Source organism: Scyliorhinus torazame, chromosome 7 (genome assembly GCF_047496885.1).
Source record: "Scyliorhinus torazame isolate Kashiwa2021f chromosome 7, sScyTor2.1, whole genome shotgun sequence".
Classification (NCBI taxonomy): domain Eukaryota; kingdom Metazoa; phylum Chordata; class Chondrichthyes; order Carcharhiniformes; family Scyliorhinidae; genus Scyliorhinus; species Scyliorhinus torazame.
The window spans coordinates 50,974,864-50,995,124 of NC_092713.1; the positions used below are offsets into that span (position 1 = coordinate 50,974,864).

General features: G+C 49.8%; 1 protein-coding gene across 2 annotated transcripts in view; it reads right to left on the reverse strand.

The window, feature by feature from the left end:
- LOC140426198 (vitamin D3 hydroxylase-associated protein-like) overlaps nucleotides 1-20,261 on the reverse strand; it is a 185,751-nt gene that overhangs the window by 135,498 nt on the left and 29,992 nt on the right. For both annotated transcript variants that reach the window (XM_072510684.1, XM_072510683.1), the window contains exon 4: nucleotides 13,884-14,024. In XM_072510684.1, the coding sequence (XP_072366785.1) occupies nucleotides 13,884-14,024 (141 nt within the window). The remainder of the gene's footprint in view (nucleotides 1-13,883; nucleotides 14,025-20,261) is intronic.

Genomic DNA, 20,261 nt, shown 5'->3' on the forward strand with positions numbered 1-20,261 from the left:
TGCCGGTAACATCTCTTGTGTCCGTAGCCTCTGGGACTTCTCCAATCGGCTATGCACCTGCTGGAGTGTCGCTTACATTGCCTTCTGAATGTCCTGACCTCACCCTAGCCTCTCCATCAGCTCCGGGTAATCCTGTACCACAGGCTCAGCATCAGGCTGGGACCCAGCTGGGTTCTGGGATCCAGCAGCCATCCAACTGCTGTCTTGCCAGCGGGTTCCCGCCTCCACCTGACGAGCATCAGCAGCTGTGTGGTGCTCACCAGATTGTGCCCCAGAAGCCTGACAAACATTTCCCACCGAGGTGCGTATATCTGCGCTGGTGGAGGGTGAGGATGACAGCTGTGACGCCGCGATCGTGTCTTCATCGGAGCTGTCCTCCGAATCATTCTCCTGGGAGGCTGAAGAGGGAGTCACTCGGGATGGGCCTGCGCCATCGGCTGGAGGACCTGTGGGAGAATGGACATGTGGTCAGTGGGAGGGATGGGTCAGTCAGTAAGGCAATCACTACTCATGTTTGACAGGTTCTCTGGGTGGGGCCCGGCGGTTCCTCACCTCTGCGCCGTCTGCTAGCCTATGCTTTGGTGATCGTCCTGTCCTCGGCCACCCCCATCACTTCCAGGACAGTTCCTGGAAGGAGGTGAGGATTCTTAGGTCCGGCACGCCTCTGCCAGTCTGGGCTCTCTCCTGGCGATTGTGCGAGGGGTTCTCCTGAGGAGACACGGAGAGATCATCATTAGCCACACGCGCGGTTCACAGTGGTGGGGAGCAGGATGTGAAGGAAGGGTTGGAGCGGTTGAAGGGAGAGGGGTGGTGAAGGGAGGGTTGTGGACCGCATGGAGAGTTGAGGGGGTGGATGCTCACGTGGGTGCAGAAGGGTCTCGGGATGGGGTGGGGGGGGGGGGTGTTGGTGTCCACTCACCAATGCTGCCCGGTGTAGGTTGTTGACCTTTTTACAGCACTGGCGGCCTGTCCTCCTGGTCACACTCCCAAAGCTTACAGCCACCGCCACCTCGTCCCAGGCAGCACTGACTGCCCTGTGGCTCACACTCCGGGACCCTTGGGGGATCAGGACATCCCTCCTGGCCTCAAGACGATGCTGGAGCTTGGCGATTCTCTGCAAGCTCTCTCACATCGATCCTCTTCTTACATCTGCTATAAATTACTAATCTCTTAAAATTTAATTCTAACACTGACACTCTCCTATGGGCTGTTCTGATTAATACTACACTGCTGTATGCTTCACCCGATGTCTGTGTCTATGTATTTACCTTGCGTCGCCCTCTAACGTATTTTCTTTCCATGTACATATGATCTGGTTTGAGCTGCAGGCAGAAAAATACTTTTCACAGTACCTCGGTATGCATGGCAATAAAGAAATCCAAATCCAAATCCAACTGCATCTACGAGCCTCGCCAGGTCTGCATCGCCGAACCTTGGGGCCAGTTTTCTCGGCATCTTGGTTGCGAGGTGAGCAAGAGCTGCTTCAGTGCTGCTTGACCTTGTTAGTGGGGGGCTGGCGGGCACTGTCCCGGTGAATCGCCATTTGCGGTGAGAAGCCATGGGACCTCGTTAAGTGGGTCAATTAACATTGAATAGCGATGCCGGCCTCGCAGTGCCGAGCGCCGGGAAGCTCGCGGCAGTTCCCACTCGCTACCACACTTTGAAATCTTTCCGGAGAATCACGCCCTTTGAGTGAATATTTTGGGTGAATCGCGCCCATTATGTCAGGCATGTCTAGCACTGATTAAAATGTCAATACTTGTTGTTTTGCAGAGAACATTTGAGCTCTGGGCAAAATTACATCTCAAATGACAGACATTAATCAAGAAAATTTTCCAATCAGAAACATGAAACACCTTTTTCAAGTATGAACAATTAACTTCCTCTTCTGGACACAATCAGTGGAGCAGTCTTGTTCTCTCATATTTGCAATGTGTAATTTTCAATTCCAAGCTTTGTATTCTTGATATCTTCCTCACAGATTCAAAGCCTACAAAATTAGTGCTTGCCTGAGTAATGTCTGCAAAACTTGCAGCACAACAGATTCATTGATGTTCAGAGGTCCCTGACCAAACAGATTTTGAGAACAAAACACAAAAAAGGGGACTCCTTGGGCGGGATTCTCTGGCTCCCCGCCGGTCCGGAGAATTGCCAGGGGGCGGCGTGAATCCCGCCCCGCCACCCCGCCGCCCCGGCGCCAGCTGCCGAATTCTCCGCCGCCGGTTTTTTGCCGGTTTTTCAGCGCGGAGAAGAAACCCCCTGCGTATGCACTGGATTCACGCCACTGACAGGGTGAAGCAGATAGTGGACATGAAGAGCAGATCAAATTGCTGAATGTGACATGAATTGTAGCAACTTCCTTTGAGAATAAAAAAGTGGATAAGTATGTCAGCGTGTGTACAATGCATGTGAAGGTACAGATTACTGCATGCAAGGTGGCTGTGGTATAGTCTAGCTAACCTCGCCTCCCTCAGTTCACCATCTGAACATTCACGCCCTCAACTACCATAGTGGCTGTAGTGTGTACCATCTACCAGACACATTGCACAGCTTATATATTTCACAGTAAGCAAATCCACAACTTTTACTGCCTAGGAGAAGGGCAGCGAATGGATGGGAGCACGACTAAGTTCATTTCCATATTACACACCATCTTAATTTGAATCCGGGGAGTGCTTCTCTGGTCCCCCAGCCGCATGTTTCCCGGCAGCACGCTGGCGGCAGGATTCTTGCTTCCTGTCGCTCGTCAATGGGGTTTGAAGTCATCCCACGCCACCGGACACCCGTGGGCAGACGAGCGCGTTGCGGGAAAAGAGAATCCCAATAGCTAGAGAATTCCAGCCTATTCCAGTCCTTTCATCATTATTGGATCAAAATCTTGGGACTCCCTACCTGACAGTATGACAGGATTAACTTCATCACGTGGACTACAGCAATTCAATTAGGTGGCCCACCACTACCGTCTCAGGAGTTTCAGGCAGCAAATGCTGGCTTTGCCAAAAACACCAGCATCGCAGAATCATAGAATCACAGAGAAATATAGTGCAGAAAAGGCCCTTTGGCCCATCGAGTCAGCACCGTCGCATGAAAGACGCCTGATCTGCCAATCCAATCCCATTTGCCAGCACTTGGCCCATGGCCTCGAATGTTAAGTCGTGCCAAGTACTCATCCAGGTACTTTGTAAAAGATGTGAGGCAACCCGCCTCTACCACCCTCCCAGGCAGTGCATTCCAGACCGTCACCACACTCTGGGTAAAAACATTTTTCCTCAAATCCGCACTGAACCTCCCACCCCTCACCTTGAACTTGTGTCCCCTTGTAACCGACCCTTTAACTAAGAGGAACAGCTGTTCCCTATCCACCGTGTACATGCCCCTCATAATATTGTACACCTCGATCAGGTCACCCCTCAGTCTTCTTTGCTCCAGCGAAAACAACCCAAGCCTATCCAATCTGGCTTCATAACTTAAATGCTCCATCCCAGGCAACATCCTGGTGAAACACCTCTGCACCCGCTCCAGTGCAATCACATCCTTCCCATAATGTGGCGACCAGAACTGCACACAGTACTCCAGCTGTGGCCTCACCAATGTTCTATATAACTCCAACTTGACTTCCTTACTTTTGGAACATATGCCACGATTGATAAAGGCAAGTGTCCCCTGTGCCTTTTTCCCAACCTATTAACCTGCGGAAGCATCCCATGAATGAACTGAAGTTACTCATACTGTTCTTATAAGAGGTAAATTAGAGGGCACCCCTCCATTGGGCAGAGTTTTCCCAGACCCACAGAGGCAGATTATGAGGGGCAGGGATGGAAATTTGGGCTTCACATTGAATTGGTTGTTCCACCTCTCGCAGTGGCAGGCAGCCAATTAAAGCACTTAAAAGGGCAATTAGCCCCTGTTTTTCGACACAATGGAAACACAGCACATGGGCTCTGTGCTTGTCTACCCTCTGTCAGGTGAGAGATGGTGGGAGATCAGGGGTGAAATTCTCCGGAAACGGCGCGATGTCCGCCGACTGGCGCCCAAAACGGCGTAAATCAGACGGGCATCGCGCCGCCCCAAAGGTGCGGAATGCTCCGCATCTTTGGGGGCCGAGCCCCAACCTTGAGGGGCTAGGTCGGCGCCGGATGAATTTCCGTCCCGCCAGCTGGCGGAAAAGGCATTTGGTGCCCCGCCAGCTGGCGCAGAAATGACATCTCCGGGCGGAGCATGCGCGGGAGCATCAGCGGCCGCTGACGGCATTCCCGCGCATGCGCAGTGGAGGGAGTCTCTTCTGCCTCCGCCATGGTGGAGACCGTGGCGGAGGCGGAAGGGAAAGAGTGCCCCCCACGGCACAGGCCCGCCCGCGGATCGGTGGGCCCCGATCGCAGGCCAGGCCACCGTGGGGGCACCACCCGGGGCCAGATCACCCCGCGCCCCCCCCCCCCCCAGGACCCCGGAGCCCGCCCGCGCCGGCTTGTCCCGCCGATAAGGTACATAGAACATAGAACATAGAAAATACAGCACAGAACAGGCCCTTCGGCCCACGATGTTGTGCCGAACCTTTGTCCTAGATTAATCATAGATTATCATTGAATTTACAGTGCAGAAGGAGGCCATTCGGCCCTTTGAGTCTGCACCGGCTCTTGGAAAGAGCACCCTACCCAAACTCAACACCTTCACCCAACACCAAGGGCAATTTGGACATTAAGGGCAATTTATCATTGGCCAATTCACCTAACCCGCACATCTTTGGTAGGTGGTTTAATTTACGCCGACGGGACAGGCATTTTAGCGGCGGGACTTCGGCCCACCCGGGCCGGAGAATCGAGCGGGGGGGGGGCCGCCAACCGGCGCGGCGCGATTCCCGCCCCCGCCGAATATCCGGTGCCGGAGACTTCAGCAGCCGGCGGGGGCGGGATTCACGCCAGCCCCCGGCGATTCTCCGACCCGGCGGGGGGTCGGAGAATCTCGCCCCAGAATCTGGCTTGTTTCGAAACTGTGGAAGAGTACCCCAACAGTTGTCTGCCCATCTCGCATCGGAGACATTGGGCAGTGCAACTGTGGAGACTGATATCTCCAATGGCCATATGCAATTTACGTTTTATCCAGTCCACTTTTTTTTTATTCGTTCATGGGATGCGTGCATTGCTGGCTTGGACAGCATCTGTTGCCCATCCCTAATTACTCTTGAGAAAGTGGTGGTGAGCTGCCTTCTTGAAATGCTTAAGTCCATGTGGTGTAGGTACACCCAGAGTGCTCTTAGGAAATGAGTTCCAGGTTATTGGACCCAGCGACAAGTGAAGGAACGATGATATATTTCCAAGCCAGGATGGTATGTGACTTGGAGGGGACCCTCCAGGTGGTGGTGTTCACAAGTATCTGCTGCCCTTGTCCTTCTGGGTGGTAGAGATCACAGGTTTTGAAGGTGCTGTGAAAGGAGGTTAGGTGAGTTGTTGCAGTGCATCTTGTAGATGGTACACACTGCTGCCACTGTGCATCAGTGGTGGAGGGAGTGAATGTTGAAAGTGGGGGATGGGGTGCCAATCAAGGAGGCTGCTTTGTCCTGGATGGTGTCCAGCTTTTTTAGTATAATTGGAGCTACACTGATCCAGGTAAGTGGAGAGTATTCCAACACACCCCTGACTTGTGCCTTGCAGATGGTGGACGAGATATGTGGAGTCAGGAGGTAAGTTACCAATCACAGGATTTCTAACCTCTGGCCTGCTCATGTAATTGCAGTATTATCTGGCTCGTCCAGTTCAGTTTCTGGTCAATTATAATGTCCAGCATTGTTGATAGTGGGGAATTCAGCGATGGTAATGCCATTGAATGTCCGGGGGGGTGGGTACTGCTTTAGTATCTGAGGAGATGTAAATGGCGCTGAACATTATGCAATCATCCGCAAATTTGCCACTCTGATCTTATTATGATGGAGGGTAAGTCATTGATAAAGCAAAGCTGTAATGAGGTCAGGAGCTGGGTGACACGACAGACCCCAAACTGAGTGTGAAAATGAGCATATTATTCCTAAGTGCCACCTGATAGCATTGTCTACAACACCTTCCATCACTTTGCTGAGAGTGGACTGATAGAGCAATAATTAGCCAGGTTGGATTTGTCCTGATGAGTGATATATTACGGTTCACAGTGAGTCTGGCTTGCTGTGGCTATATGGTCTTTTCCATGCATATTGTAATCTGGAGATATAAATGGGGATAGTAGAGGCTCCAGCTTTCTTACCATCACGTCGCCGACCAAGAACCTCTCCCACTCTTACCACCTGCCATTGGTATGTGTTGGAAGGACTGGCAGGTTGATTTCAATCTGTTTTACTGCATTATAAATGCACCTTCCTTAACCATCAAGTCCTGGAGTAGGACTCATCCCGGAGTTTCTGGCTCAGAGACAGGACGCTACTCATTGCACCACAAGAGTTTCATTGAGATCGATGGTGGAGGGTTAAAATATATATTGGCAGGTATTTCTGAGAGAGCTGGGAGGTGAAAGCTGTACTCACCCTTGCTTTCCATGAGGTTAGCAAATCCCTTCTGACAGGGAAGCCAGGTCCTGTGGGTATGACCCAGTTCTGTGGAGACCCATACTAGTGCTGCCCTAGTGATACCTTGGCGGCTGTTTGGTGAAAAGTACATCCTTCCTCTCTCAATACGCTCTACCAGGACCTCCAGAATGAAAGTAGGAAAATTGAGGGCAGCCCTCTCACTAAATAGCACTGGCGTCACAATTATTGCAAGCCTTGTTCCAACAAAATTCAAATCACCTTGCTGGAAGAAGTGTTTTGCCCCTTTACATTATCCTTGGCTTTCCATCTGAAATTTCACATGTTACACGGCGGATGTCTAATTCTTGGCTCAATTGGTAAGACAGCCAGTCACTCATACTGAAATGGGGCCCAGCAGTTAAAAGCAACCAGGCCTCCCTCTTATAACCTCATGGAAGTGGGAAATGCAAACATCGATCATAGTAGCGGGGCCAATTCAGCCCTTCGAGCCTGCCCCGCCGTTCAATATGATCATGACCGATTCTCAATCTCAACATCATACACCCGTACTCTCCCCATAACACTTGACACCTTTATAAAGGATAGAAATCTATCTATTTCCTTCTTAAATATATTCAGTGACTTGTCCTCCACCGTCTTCTGTGGTTGAGAATTTCCTCAGAATGAAGACATTTCTTCTCATCTCAGTCCTAATAGGCCTACCCTGTATCTCAAGATTGTGACCCCTTGTTCTAGACACCCAGCCAACCCAGTAATCAGACTGGTGAACATTTGCTGCACTCCCTCTATGGTAAGTATATCCTTTCTTAGATAAGGAAATCAAAACTGCACATAATATTCCAAATGTGGTCTCACCAAAGCCCTGTACAAGCTGCAGTAAGACATCCTTGCTCCTGTACTCAGGTCCTTCTGCAATAAAGGCCAACATACAATTTTCCATTTCTTTTTTTAAAAATATTTTTATTCTCCTCCATTTTCACATTTTCTCCCAAATTTACACCCACTAACAATAAACAATAATCAGTCACAAATATGTCAATCCCCATATCAATAACAATGGTCCCATCCTCCCACCAAACCCCAAACATTCGCCCGCATGTTCACATAAACAAATGACAAAAAGGAATCAGGAATCACCCATAGTCACCATCAACACACACCGCCCCCTCCCCCAAACCCTCCCACCCATCCCCCAACTAATGTTCAATGTTATCCAGTTTTTGAAAGTGCATAATGAATAATGCCCATGAATTGTAGAACCCCTCCATCCTTCCCCTCAGTTCAAACTTAACCTTCTCAAGAGTCAAGAATTCCAACAGGTCCCCCGCCACGCCAGGGCACAGGGTGGAGAGGTTGCTCTCCAACCCATCAGGAGCTTCCTTCGGGCAATCAACGAGGTGAAGGCTACAACATCTGCCTCTGCACCCGTTTTCCAACCCTGGCTGGTCCGACACCCCGAATATGTCCTCCCGGGGGCCCGGGTCCAGTTTCACGTGCACCACATTAGAAATTACCCGGAAAACCTCCTTCCAGTAATCCTCCAGCTTTGGACAGGACCAAAACATATGAACGTGATGAGCGGGCACCCCCCCCCCCCCCCTGCAAAGTTCACGCACATCTTCTACTCTTCAAAGAATCGGCTCATCCTCGCCCTCGTGAGGTGTGCTCTGTATACCACCTTCCACTGTATCAGCCCCAACCTCGCACATGAGGTGGAGGCGTTCACTCTCCGGAGCACCTCACACCAGAACCCCTCCTCCATATCCTCGCCCACTCTTCCTCCCACTTCGCTTTGATCCTTTCCAGTGGTGCCTTCTCCTCTTCCAAAATAGCTCCATAAACCGCTGACACTACCCCCTTCTCCAGTCCCCCTGTCGTCAGCGCCTCCTCCAGCAATGTGGAGGCCGGCTCCACCGGGAAGCTCTGTATCTCCTTTCTGGCAAAATCTCGAACCTGCATGTATCTAAACATTTCCCCCTTCTCCAACCCATATTTCGCTTCCAGCTCCTTCAATCCTGCAAACCGACCCCTAAGAAACAAATCTTTTAGTGTCTTAATTCCCTTCTCCTCCCATTTCCGAAAATTTCCATCCCACTTCCCTGGCTCAAATCTGTGGTTCCCCCGAATTGGCATTTCCCTTGACCCTGCCCCCAACCCGAAGTGTTGACGAAACTGCCTCCAAATTCTCAATGAAGCTATTATTACCGGACTCCCTGAGTATTTCCCCGGGGGCCATCGGGAGCGGCGCTGTTGCTAGTGCTTTCAATCCCGACCCCCTGCACAAACTCTCCTCCATTCTGACCCACTGGGAATCAACCCCTCTGACCCAGCTCCACACCTTCTCCACATGCACCGCCCAGTAGGTTCGGAAGACCCAAACCCCCTGCCTGCCTTCCCCTCTGTAACAGCACCTTTCTAACTCTGGCCACCTTCCCTCCCCATATGAACAAAGTAATCATTCCCACAATCTGTCTGAAAAAAGCCTTTGGCAGGAAAATCGGCAGGCATTGGAAAATAAACAGAAATCGCGGCAACACGTTCATTTTAACCGCCTGCACCCAACCCTCCAATGACAGAGGGAGGCCATTTTCCATTTCTAACTCCTTGTTGTACCTGCATGCTTGCTTTCAGTGACTGGTGTATTCGGACACCCAGGTCCCTTTGTATGTCAACATTTCCCAATCTATCACCATTTAAAGAATACTCTGCCATTCTGTTTCTCTTTCCAAAGTGGATAACTTAACATTGATACTCACATGATACTACATCTGCCATGTATTTGCCCACCCACTCAACTTATTTAAATCATCCTGAAGCCTCTTAACATCTGCCTCACCACTCACATTCCCACCAAGTTTCATGTTATCAGCACCTTGGAAATATTACTTTTGGTTCCCTCACCCAAGTTGTTGATGTATATTGTGAATAGCTGGAAGCCACGCACTGATTCCTGTGGGACCCCACTCTTCACCATGTGCCACCTTGAAAACACCCATTTATTTCTACTCTCTGTTTCCTGTCTGCTAACCATAGAATCATAGAATCCACACAGTGCGGAAGGAGGTCATTTGGCCCATCGAGTCTGCACCAACCCTCTGAAAGAGAACTCCACCTAAGCCTGCTTCCCCACCCTACCCCAATAATCCCTTAACATAACCTCCATATCTTTTGAGCACAAAGGGGCAATTTAGCCTGGCCAATCCACCTAACCTGCACATCTTTGGACTATGGGAAGAAACGGAGTGCCCGGAAGAAACCCACGCAGACACGGGGAGAACGTGCAAACTCCACACAGTCACCCAAGGCAGGAATTGAACCCGGGTCCATGGCAGTGCTAACTACTGTGTCACCATGCTGCCCACACCAGTTCTCAATCCATGCTGATATTTTACCCCAATTCCATGAGCATTAATTTAGCACTAACCTCTTATGTGGTACTTTATCAAAAGCTTTCTGAAAATCGGAATACGCAACATCCACAGGTTCACCCTTATCTAGTCTATTAGTTCTGTCCTCAAAAACTCCAGTAGGTCTGTCAAACAGGATTTCCCCTTCATAAATCCATGTTGACTTTGTCTAATCCTATTGGTACTTTCTAAGTGCCCGGTTATCACATACTTTATTTTTAAAAATATTTTTATTTAGATTCTAATGGTTTTTTTAACAAAATTTACGAAAACCATGCAATAACATATAATAACAGGAATAACCCCCTCCACCCGCCTTCCCCTCCCCCGCCTCCACTTCCCTAACTGTTTGTGTATTTAATCGGTTCTGTATTCTATATTACGGGCGCTATTCTCTCCCCCCCCCCCCCCCACGCCGGGTGGGAGAATTGCCGGGGCGCCGCGCGAATCGCGCCACGCCGCTCCGACCCCCGCACGCGATTCTCCCACCCCCCGGAAAACAGCGGCATGCGATTCACACCGGGCCGCTCGGAGAACCGGCAAGCGGCCATTCTCCAGCCCAGATGGGCCGAGCGGCCGCTACGACACGACAGGTTCCCGCCAGCGCCGTCCACCCATGGTCGCTGCTGGCGGGAACTCTGTGGGAACGCTGGGGGGGGGGGGGGCCTGTGGGGGAGGGAGGGGAGCTCCTTCACCGGGGTGGCCTCCGATGGGGTCTGGCCCGCGATCGGGGCCCACCAATTGGTCGGCCGGCCTCCCCCCACCCCCCCCCCCCCCGGGCCTACCTCCTTCCGCGTGTGGCCCAAGAACACCGGCGCCATGTTGGTGAGGGGCCGGCATGCGTAAGACGTTCCCCGCGCATGCGCAGGATGGCGCGGCTCAACTGCACATGCGCAGGATTGGGCTGCCCCAACTGCGCATGCGCGGGTTGGCGCAGCGCCCATTTGGTGCCGCGTAAGGACGCTGGAGCGGCATGGACCGCTCCGGCGCCATGCTGGCCCCCTGGTGCTGGCCAACGGCGTTCACGACGGCGCGAACACTTGGCCTCCATATCGGAGAATAGCCCCCTACATATTTGTAGGGTTTTACTTATTTACATGCAACAGCACCATCAGAAAATGGGAGAGGGGGACCATTACGTGCTGGGTACCTCGACTCGATCCCTCTCCCCCTTTTGGATGTACAGTGACTTGGCTCGTCCGCCGGTTTTGTTGACATGTTTCTATCTGGGGGGGGGGGGGGGGGGGGGGGGGGGGGAGGGCTGGAGACCCTCCCTGTGCAGGGTTAGTTCGACATGTGCATGTGTTTGACCCTTTTCTGAATTGGGACTGTGGGGTCCTCTCTTTGTGGCCTTTCTCTTGGGCCCCGTCATCTGCCTCGCCGATTTCCGTCCTCCCTCCCCCATCTCCCCCCTTCTTCGTTTTCCTTATTCTTTGGTGCTTTTGTGGCCCCTCTGCGGAGCCCCCTGCTGCCTGGGCAGAGTTCAGAGAGACAGGAAGAATCCTGTTTGAACAGGTAGAGAAGTATTTGAAAAGCCAGAGAAGGAGGTCATGGATCTGTCCCCAAGATAGATTTTTGAAAAAGATTCTAAAGTAACTTGACTAACAGCAGAAAACTTGCTTCATAAATGCAAGTGTCACCTTTGTCAGCTGTGTAAGTGGAATGAAAGCTGTAGGTTCATTTGAAGTGCTAATTAATGGAACACCCGCGTTAAAGTTAAGAAACTACATGTAATCTGTTAGTGTTTGGATTGAAGTTTAAAAGTTTAAATATTGCTTTTTGTTCATTTTAATAAAGCTTGTTTATAAAATAACTAAGCCCTATTTCGTATATTATCACTCATGGAACAAATTGATCTTTCTGCACCACCGTAAAACTTTAAAACGTTATTGTTCTGGTCCAGTCTCTTAGCCATTGTTGAGAGCTGACCAGGTATCCATAACACATTGTATTGTTGATAATTTGGTTTGCCCAATTTATATGTAGATTAAAGTCACCCATGATTACTGTAGCATTCCTGTTACATGCAACTCTAATTTTCTGTTTAATGCCATCCCATACCTTACCACTGTTGCATGGAGGCCTATAGACAACTCCCACTGATATTTTCTGCTCTTTGTTGCTTCTTAGCTCCTCCCAGACTAATTCTACATATAGATTTTGAGTCGATCTTCTCTCACACTATTGCACTGATTTCATCTTTAACTTACAACATTACCCCGTCTCCTTTCCCTTTATGTTTGGCCTTCCCAAATATCGAATATCCTTGGATATTCAGTTTTCAGCCTTGGTCACCATGCAGTCATGTCTCCATAATCACAATCATATTGTACCGTGTATACCAATTTGCACTATTAATTTATCTAATTTATTGCAAATGCATTCAGATACAGTGCCTTTAGATTTGCCTTTTTACTATCTTTGAGGTCCTGCTTTTTAATTTATTTCCTAGCTCCCTATATTTGGCTTTCAGGACCTCAACCCGTTTCTTTTCTATGTCATTGGTACCAATATGGATTATATCCTCTGGCTGTTGACCCTGCCCCTTCAGAATGTCTTGCAGTCTCTCAGCAACATCCTTGACGCTGGCATCTGGGAGACACCATACATCCTGGTGTTACGTCTGCGGCCACAAAAACATTTCTCTGTTCTCCTTACAATAAAATCCCCTGTCACCATTACTCTTCCACACATTTTTCTCCCTCCTTGTGCACTGAGCCACTCGTGGTGCCACAGACCCAGCTCTTGCCGCATTCCCCTGAGAAACCACCTCTCCCAACAGTATCCAAAATTACAAACCTATTAGAGAAGGATAGAAACCAAATTGGAGCAGATTCTGGAAATCTGAAAACAAAAACCAGAAAATGCTGTAAAATCTCTGCAGCTCCGACAGCATCTGTGGAGAGAGAACAGACCTAACGTTTCTTCGTCAAATTCTGTGATGCAGTTGGATTTTTTTGTTGCATCCAGAGCCTTGATTTGAAACCTCAGCTCTGTTCTCACTCCACAGATGCTGTCAGACCTGCTGGGATTTTCCAGCATTTTCTGTTTCTGTTAGAGAGGGCGATAAACCCAGGGGAATTCCTGCACTTCCTGACTAGTGCTCTTGCTCTGTCTGGCGGTCACTTATTCCCATGCACTCTTTACCTGCGCTGTGATCACCTCACTGCACGTGCTTTAACAATACAAGAGAATTCCGTCATCTCTATGCTGTTTTATGGTGGAGGATTCCATTTGTCAGGAATCACAATATGTGGTTGATATTTGCTTCCAGCTAATGATGAATCTGCCCTTCTTATGCGCTGGAATTAAAGTTCCCAGTATGGTAGAAAATTAGGCCATAGCCTTACTCAAAACATATTGACTGAAATGATGGCCACTGCTTCAAGCTGCTGAGCCATAAAAATCGGAAGGTTACAGGTTTGATTCCCGGTCTATGTTCAGGTTTTAATTAAGGTGGCAGTAGGAATGTTGTTATCAACCTCAAAGCCTCTAGATGAGGAAGGGCAAAGAAGCCCTTTTCTACTCCTCAGCACAATCCAACAGCTGCTGCTAAAAGTTCATGTGTAAAGACTTTGGAAAGGACAGAATCCGGCTTAACTGTAGTGTCCCCCTGTTTTTTGCAGCCAGGCCAATGCTCCTGGTCGAGAGTCATCCCTGGATAATGACCACTTGTCCAAGATGTCAGAGGGTGACTGCAGCTTAAAAAGATACCCTGAATGATGACAGGTATCCAGTGCCTTTGCAAGTGAAGGGAAGCAAGTGGCGAGGATAGAAAAAGAATAATGACTGCTTTCTTAAACAGCAAATTGGACTGTCATAGATACAGGACCTGTATTCTTCCCGATACTTTCTGGATTTTTAAGCTCCTCAAGCAACATAACACAAAACACATATGCAAATATCAAGTTCCAGAGAGCATACAACATCCAATATTTAAATACACTTTCCACAAGAACCTGTACCTTGTAATTTATGTTTTCCTTGATGCTGACGGGGATCCCGTACAAGAGTCCTTTATTCATACCTTGCAAATCTGCAAGTTGTGTGAGACATTCAGGAAGAAATTCTGTGATGCAGTTGAACTTTTGTGTCGCATCCAGAGCCTTTAAAACAATGAATATAGAAACACAGTTTGACCACAGCAATTACGGCGTATGATTGATATTCTGCTTTAACAAATGCACACATTTCCTAAGTGAAAAAGGTAAAGTCGCTATAGTACAGATGGCCGTAGGCTGCTTTCCCTTTTGAGGGGGAGAGTTGACTGGTGGTTTAACCTGCCACCCTGGGCTAGTGCGCAGTCAATTCCGGCCCCATTGACTCGGAGTTGCAACACTGGTAAAACTAGATTTTATTTAAAATACCCTGTGGTGATATACATCACTGTAAGTACACAAAGGGTTAATGTACATACACTACATCTAGCTAGACACTACAGGGAGCACCAGAGACATGACACACAGACAGTCAACCAATAGGTCAGTAAGATAGGACACGACCAATGGGCATTCACGATACACACAGAGGTGACACTACCACAGGAGGGCATTACACCAACCCATATATAAGGACACTGCACACATGATCTTCCTCTTTCCAGTGGAGACTCTCAGTGAGCACAGACACAGGGTTGATTGAAACACATCACTCCCACCACGTGGATTGTAGCAGACTGGTTAGTCAGTCTAAGTAGCTATAGAAGGATTAACAGTAGCATCAAATCCAAGTCGGAGAATTGTTAATAGTTCAATAAACGTGTTGAAGCTATCTCCAAGTCTGAACCTTCCTTTGTCAGAGTGCACATCAAGGAAGCAGCTTATGCTACGTCAAGAGCAAAACAAAACATACCCGAGGTCCTTAGTTGAACCCAATAAACTATAGTCACCAGATTTGTAACTTTAAAACACAAGTAATCTTTTATAATGTACAGTATTATAATTAAATGGACTGAGAATGTAACTATCTACTACCCCTTTCTAAACCCTCCCTTCCTAACTTGCCCCACTCTCTACACACACACACAGACAAATAACACAGAGGGGAATGGGTGGCGGAAAGAAAAAGAAAATATAAACAAAAATAAATGGACAAGGATGTTTGATGCACAAGGATGGCTTCTTTCATCTACGCTTGGAATGGTTTATTTGGTTTTGGTAGGCCACAAACAAGTCTGAACCAAGATCTCTCAGCACCACAATGTATTGTGAGCTGTTTCATGTATCTTCAGGACCCTTCCACAGCATACATTGATACATTCTGTGACCATCTAAAATGGCCTCCCGCAAAGAACGCTGGGAAATTTGGCCAAGCCTGAACACAGACAGGCTGCAGCCTGCAAATACACAAAGCTGTAGCTCAGACCTATGCAGAAACTAGCACAGGAAAAAGGCCATTAAAAGGTCTTCCCAGAAACAATAGAACTATCCTGTCAATCACATTGTTTACCAGACACAGCGGCACCCAAGCCCCTGCCCCCAACACTTCCAGGCATGGCCACTGAGTGCCCGCCCCAAAAGCGATGTGGCAGCCCCTGATTGGACTTGATCGATCAGGGTGATGGAGCCCTGATCAATTGATTGACAACGATCCAGAGACCGCCCACAAAAGGGGCATGGAAATCCAAGCAAGTTAAAAGGTACAACGCAGGTCACCACTCTCTCTCTTGACCACATCATCGACAGTCAACAACAATGGTGAATCCACCACCAGACAGGAAGAGCCCACGCCATCCACAGAGGGACCAGAACAGAGGACACAGACTACCTACCAGAACGCCAGCACTGCCAGACTACCAGAAGTCAGGTAAGGCCATATCTGCTCTGTATTTGCTGGTCAGCTGGAAGTTAAATTACAGTCGTTTAAGTGTATTAGTTTATAGTCCAATGTGGATGAACGTCTGTTTGATTAAGTAAATGACCTTGTGTATGTTAATAAAGTATTATTGTACTAAACAACTTGTGTGATCATTTGTCCACCGTATACGGGTTAAACACACTATGGTTTAGATAAAGAAAAGAGCAATAATTCCCACATTTTACGTCGGACAAACTGACACAGAGACTTCAAGAACAGGAAAAGCTACAACCATATTTTAAGAGAGCATCTACACACTTTCCTTGTGTGGCCAATCATCTCTCACTTTTCCAAACAGCAATACAGATATAGGCATGCCAAATGGTCATGCACAGTGCATTAGAGAGCCTGCAGCGAATGATCACCAGGCACATGTGAGCAGGTGCAAGTGGAATGGACAACCCAGCAATAGGCTTCCTGGAGGGCAAGCTCAGGTAATAATTCTACTGAGAAGGCAAAAATGCAGATTTTGGAACCCAGCCTTCAAAAGAAAACTGGTTTAAGCCAACAGCAATTGCTTGGTATATTCGACAGTAACAAGGGCCTTCTATCAGAAATTACAGAAGAATCTTTTACCAATTTGTCTGGTGCTCGAGTGCATGGCATCAACACTCTACGGTAAACTATTGGAATATGTGGCGAACTGAGTGAACAGTGTATCCAGACCCTCTGGCAGAAATTAGCAATGCCCATAATAGAAACCGTCAGGAATACTCATACTGGAGCCAGGCAGTCTCTCTAGATTTCACTATCCTCTCTGTCATAGACAGGCTAGGCTGGGAGACCAAATCAATCAGGATGCATCACCAATGTCCTACAAACTGCTCTCCATAAATCAGGGGTAATGCTGAGCTGCAGGTCAATAGCATGAGCAGTAATGCAATGGAAGGTGTGTATGTTGTCTCCTCTCAGGGTGACAGCACATCTTCACCACAGTCACGGCAGACGCCAAGATGCTGAAATTTGTAGCTGGTCCTTCTCAGGCTTCAGACGCTAGAGGTTGCTGACAAGAAGAGTCCTAATCTGAGCCACAACAGTCTACCACCTCTCACACTGAAGTCACTGGACAAGGACCTCATAGGAGGAGTTGAGTAGATAAGAGATCCCTTAAGGAAGGCCTGGGTTGTAATTAGTCCATATGTCCTTTTGTAAGTCAGTTAAATTACATCCTTTTTGGGAAATATTTGCCCGCTGACATTCACTATCTACGCGACATGTGAAGCACGGGAGTTTGGACGAGAACTACTGCTGCCTGTGGAATTATATTCCCAGTAACCATCAGCCCCTTCCCGAGAAACAAGGGGAGTGTGTGGGCAGAGGAGAGGGAGTTCACATTTTTTTTTAGAAGTATTTTTATTCAAATTTTTACATATTTTCAACAAACCCCCCCCTTACAGAAAAAAGAAAAACAAAGAACACATAAATAAACATCTTACAACTACATCATGAATTCCCCCAATATACAAACCCCCCATTAAGCAACGATAAACACAGTAGAAAACACAAAGTACAACCCCCCCCCCCCTCCTCCCTCCCCTCCCCCCCCTTCTGGGTTGCTGCTGCTGACCACCTCCTAACGCTCCGCTAGAAAGTCTAGGAACGGTTGCCACCGCCTGAAGAACCCTTGCACTGACCCTCTCAAGGCAAATTTTACCCTCTCCAATTTAATTAATCCTGCCATGTCGCTGATCCAGGCTTCCGCGCTTGGGGGCCTCGCATCCTTCCACTGTAGCAGAATCCTCCGCCGGGCTACCAGCGACGCAAAGGCCAGAATACCGGCCTCTTTCGCCTCCTGAACTCCCGGCTCGTCCGATACCCCAAATAGTGCTAACCCCCAGCTCAGCTTAACCCGGGTGTTCACCACCTTAGACACCGTCCTCGCAATACCCCTCCAGAACCCATCCAGTGCCGGGCACGCCCAGAACATGTGGGTGTGATTTGCTGGGCTCCCCGAGCACCTCCCACACCTGTCTTCCACCCCAAAGAACCTGCTCAGCCTCGCCCCTGTCATATGCGCTCTGTGAAGAATCTTAAATTGTATCAGGCTAAGCCTGGCGCAAGAGGAGGAAGCATTAACCCTACCCAGGGCGTCCGCCCACGTACCCTCGTCTATCTCCTCCCCAAGCTCCTCCTCCCATTTACCCTTCAGCTCCTCCACCGAGGTCTCCTCCTCCTCCTGTATCTCCTGGTAGATCGCCGAGACCCTGCCCTCTCCAACACACACCCCCGAGAGCACCCTATCCTGGATCCTGAGTGCTGGAAGCAGTGGGAACTCCCTCACCTGCCGTCTTACAAACGCCCTTACCTGCATGTACCTGAAGGCATTTCCGGGGGGAAGCCCAAATTTTTCCTCCAGCGCCCCAAGGCTCGCAAACGTCCCATCTAAAAACAGGTCCCCCATCCTTCTAATTCCTGCTCTGTGCCAGCTCAGGAACCCTCCGTCCATTCTCCCTCGGATGAACCGATGGTTCTCCCAGATCGGGGACCAAACCGAAGCCTCTACCTCACCCCTGTGGCGTCTCCACTGCCCCCAAATTTTTAAACTGGCCGCCACCACTGGACTCGTGGTGTACCTAGTCAGTGGGAGTGGCAGCGGTGCTGTCACCACGCTCCCAGACTCGTGCCCACACAGGATGCTATCTCCAGCCTCTTCCACGCCACCCCCCCCCCCCCCCCCCGACTCCATTACCCACTTGCGTATCATCGCCACATTGGCAGCCCAGTAATACTCACACCGATTAGGTAACGCTAACCCTCCTCTGTCCCTACTCCGCTCCAGAAACACCCTTCTCACCCTCGGGGTCTTTTTCGCCGACACAAATCCTATGATGCTCCTGCTGACCCGCTTAAAAAAGGCCTTAGGGATCAGGGTGGGGAGGCACTGGAATACAAAAAGGAACCTCGGGAGCACCGTCATTTTCACCGACTGCACCCTACCCGCCAGGGAGAGTGGCAGCATATCCCACCTTTTAAACTCCTCCTCCATCTGCTCCACCAGTTGCATCATGTTGAGTTTGTGTAGGGCCCCCCAGCTCCTGGCCACCTGGATCCCCAGGTACCGAAAACTCCTTTCCGCCCTCTTAAATGGAAGCTCGTCTATCCCCCTTCCCTGGTCCCCTGGGTGTATCACGAAAAGCTCACTCTTCCCCACGTTAAGCTTATACCCGGAAAAGTCCCTAAACTCCCTGAGGATCCGCATCACCTCCGGCATCTCCCCCACTGGATCCGCCACATACAGTAACAGCTCATCGGCATACAATGATACCCGGTGTTCCTCCCCTCCCCGGACCAGCCCCCTCCAGTTCTTGAACTCCCTTAGAGCCATAGCCAAAGGCTCAATTGCCAATGTAAATAGCAAGGGGGATAGGGGGCATCCCTGCCTCGTCCCCCGGTACAGCCAAAAGTATTCCGACCTCCTCCGATTCGTGGCCACACTCGCCACCAGGCTTCGTAAAGTAGCCTAATCCAACTAATGAACCCCTCCCCGAACCCAAACCTCCTCAACACTTCCCAAAGGTACCCCCATTCCAACCTATCGAAGGCCTTCTCCACGTCCATCGCTGCCACTATCTCTACTTCCCCCCTCCACTGCAGGCATCATGATTATGTTAAGGAGCCTCCACACATTGGTATTCAGCTGCCTTCCCTTAACAAAACCCGTCTGGTCCTCGTGAATCATCCCTCAATTCTGGTAGCCAACACCTTCGCTAACAGCTTCGCATCCACGTTGAAGAGAGAGATCGGCCTCTACGACCCACACTGTAATGGGTCCTTGTCCCGCTTCAAGATCAGCGAGATCAGCGCCCTGGAAATCGTCGGGGAAAGGCCCCCCCTCCCTCGCCTCATTGAAAGTCCTCACTAATAGAGGGCCCAGCAGGTCCATGTACTTCTGGTAAAATTCCACCGGGAACACATCTGGCCCCGGTGCCTTCCCCGCCTGCATATTCCCCAGCCCCTTAATCAGCTCCTCCAGCCCTACTCGGTGCCCCAAGCCCAGCCATCTGCTCCTCCTCCACCCTCGGGAATCTCATCCCATCCAAAAATCAACGCATCCACCCCTCCTCCGTCGGGGGCTCAGACCTATACAGCCCCTAATAAAAGTCTCTAAATACCGCATTTATTCCCACCGCACTCCGCACCGTGTGCCCCCCTTTATCCCCAACTACCTCAATCTCCCTCGCTGCCTCCCGCTTCCGAAGCTGGTGTGCCAACATCCGGCTAGCCTTCTCCCCGTACTCATACACCGCCCCTTGCGCTTTCCTCCACTGTACCTCTGCCTTCTTGATGGTCAACAGGTCGAACTCGGCCTGGAGGCTTCGTCACTCCTTGAATAGTCCATCCTCGGGGACCTCTGCATACCTCCTATCCACCCTTAGAATCTTCCCCACCAATCTCTCCTCTCTCTCCTCTCCTTCTTCTCTTTGTGGGCTCTAGTGGAGATTAGCTCAGCCCTAATCACCGCCTTCAGCGCCTCCCAGGGCACCCCT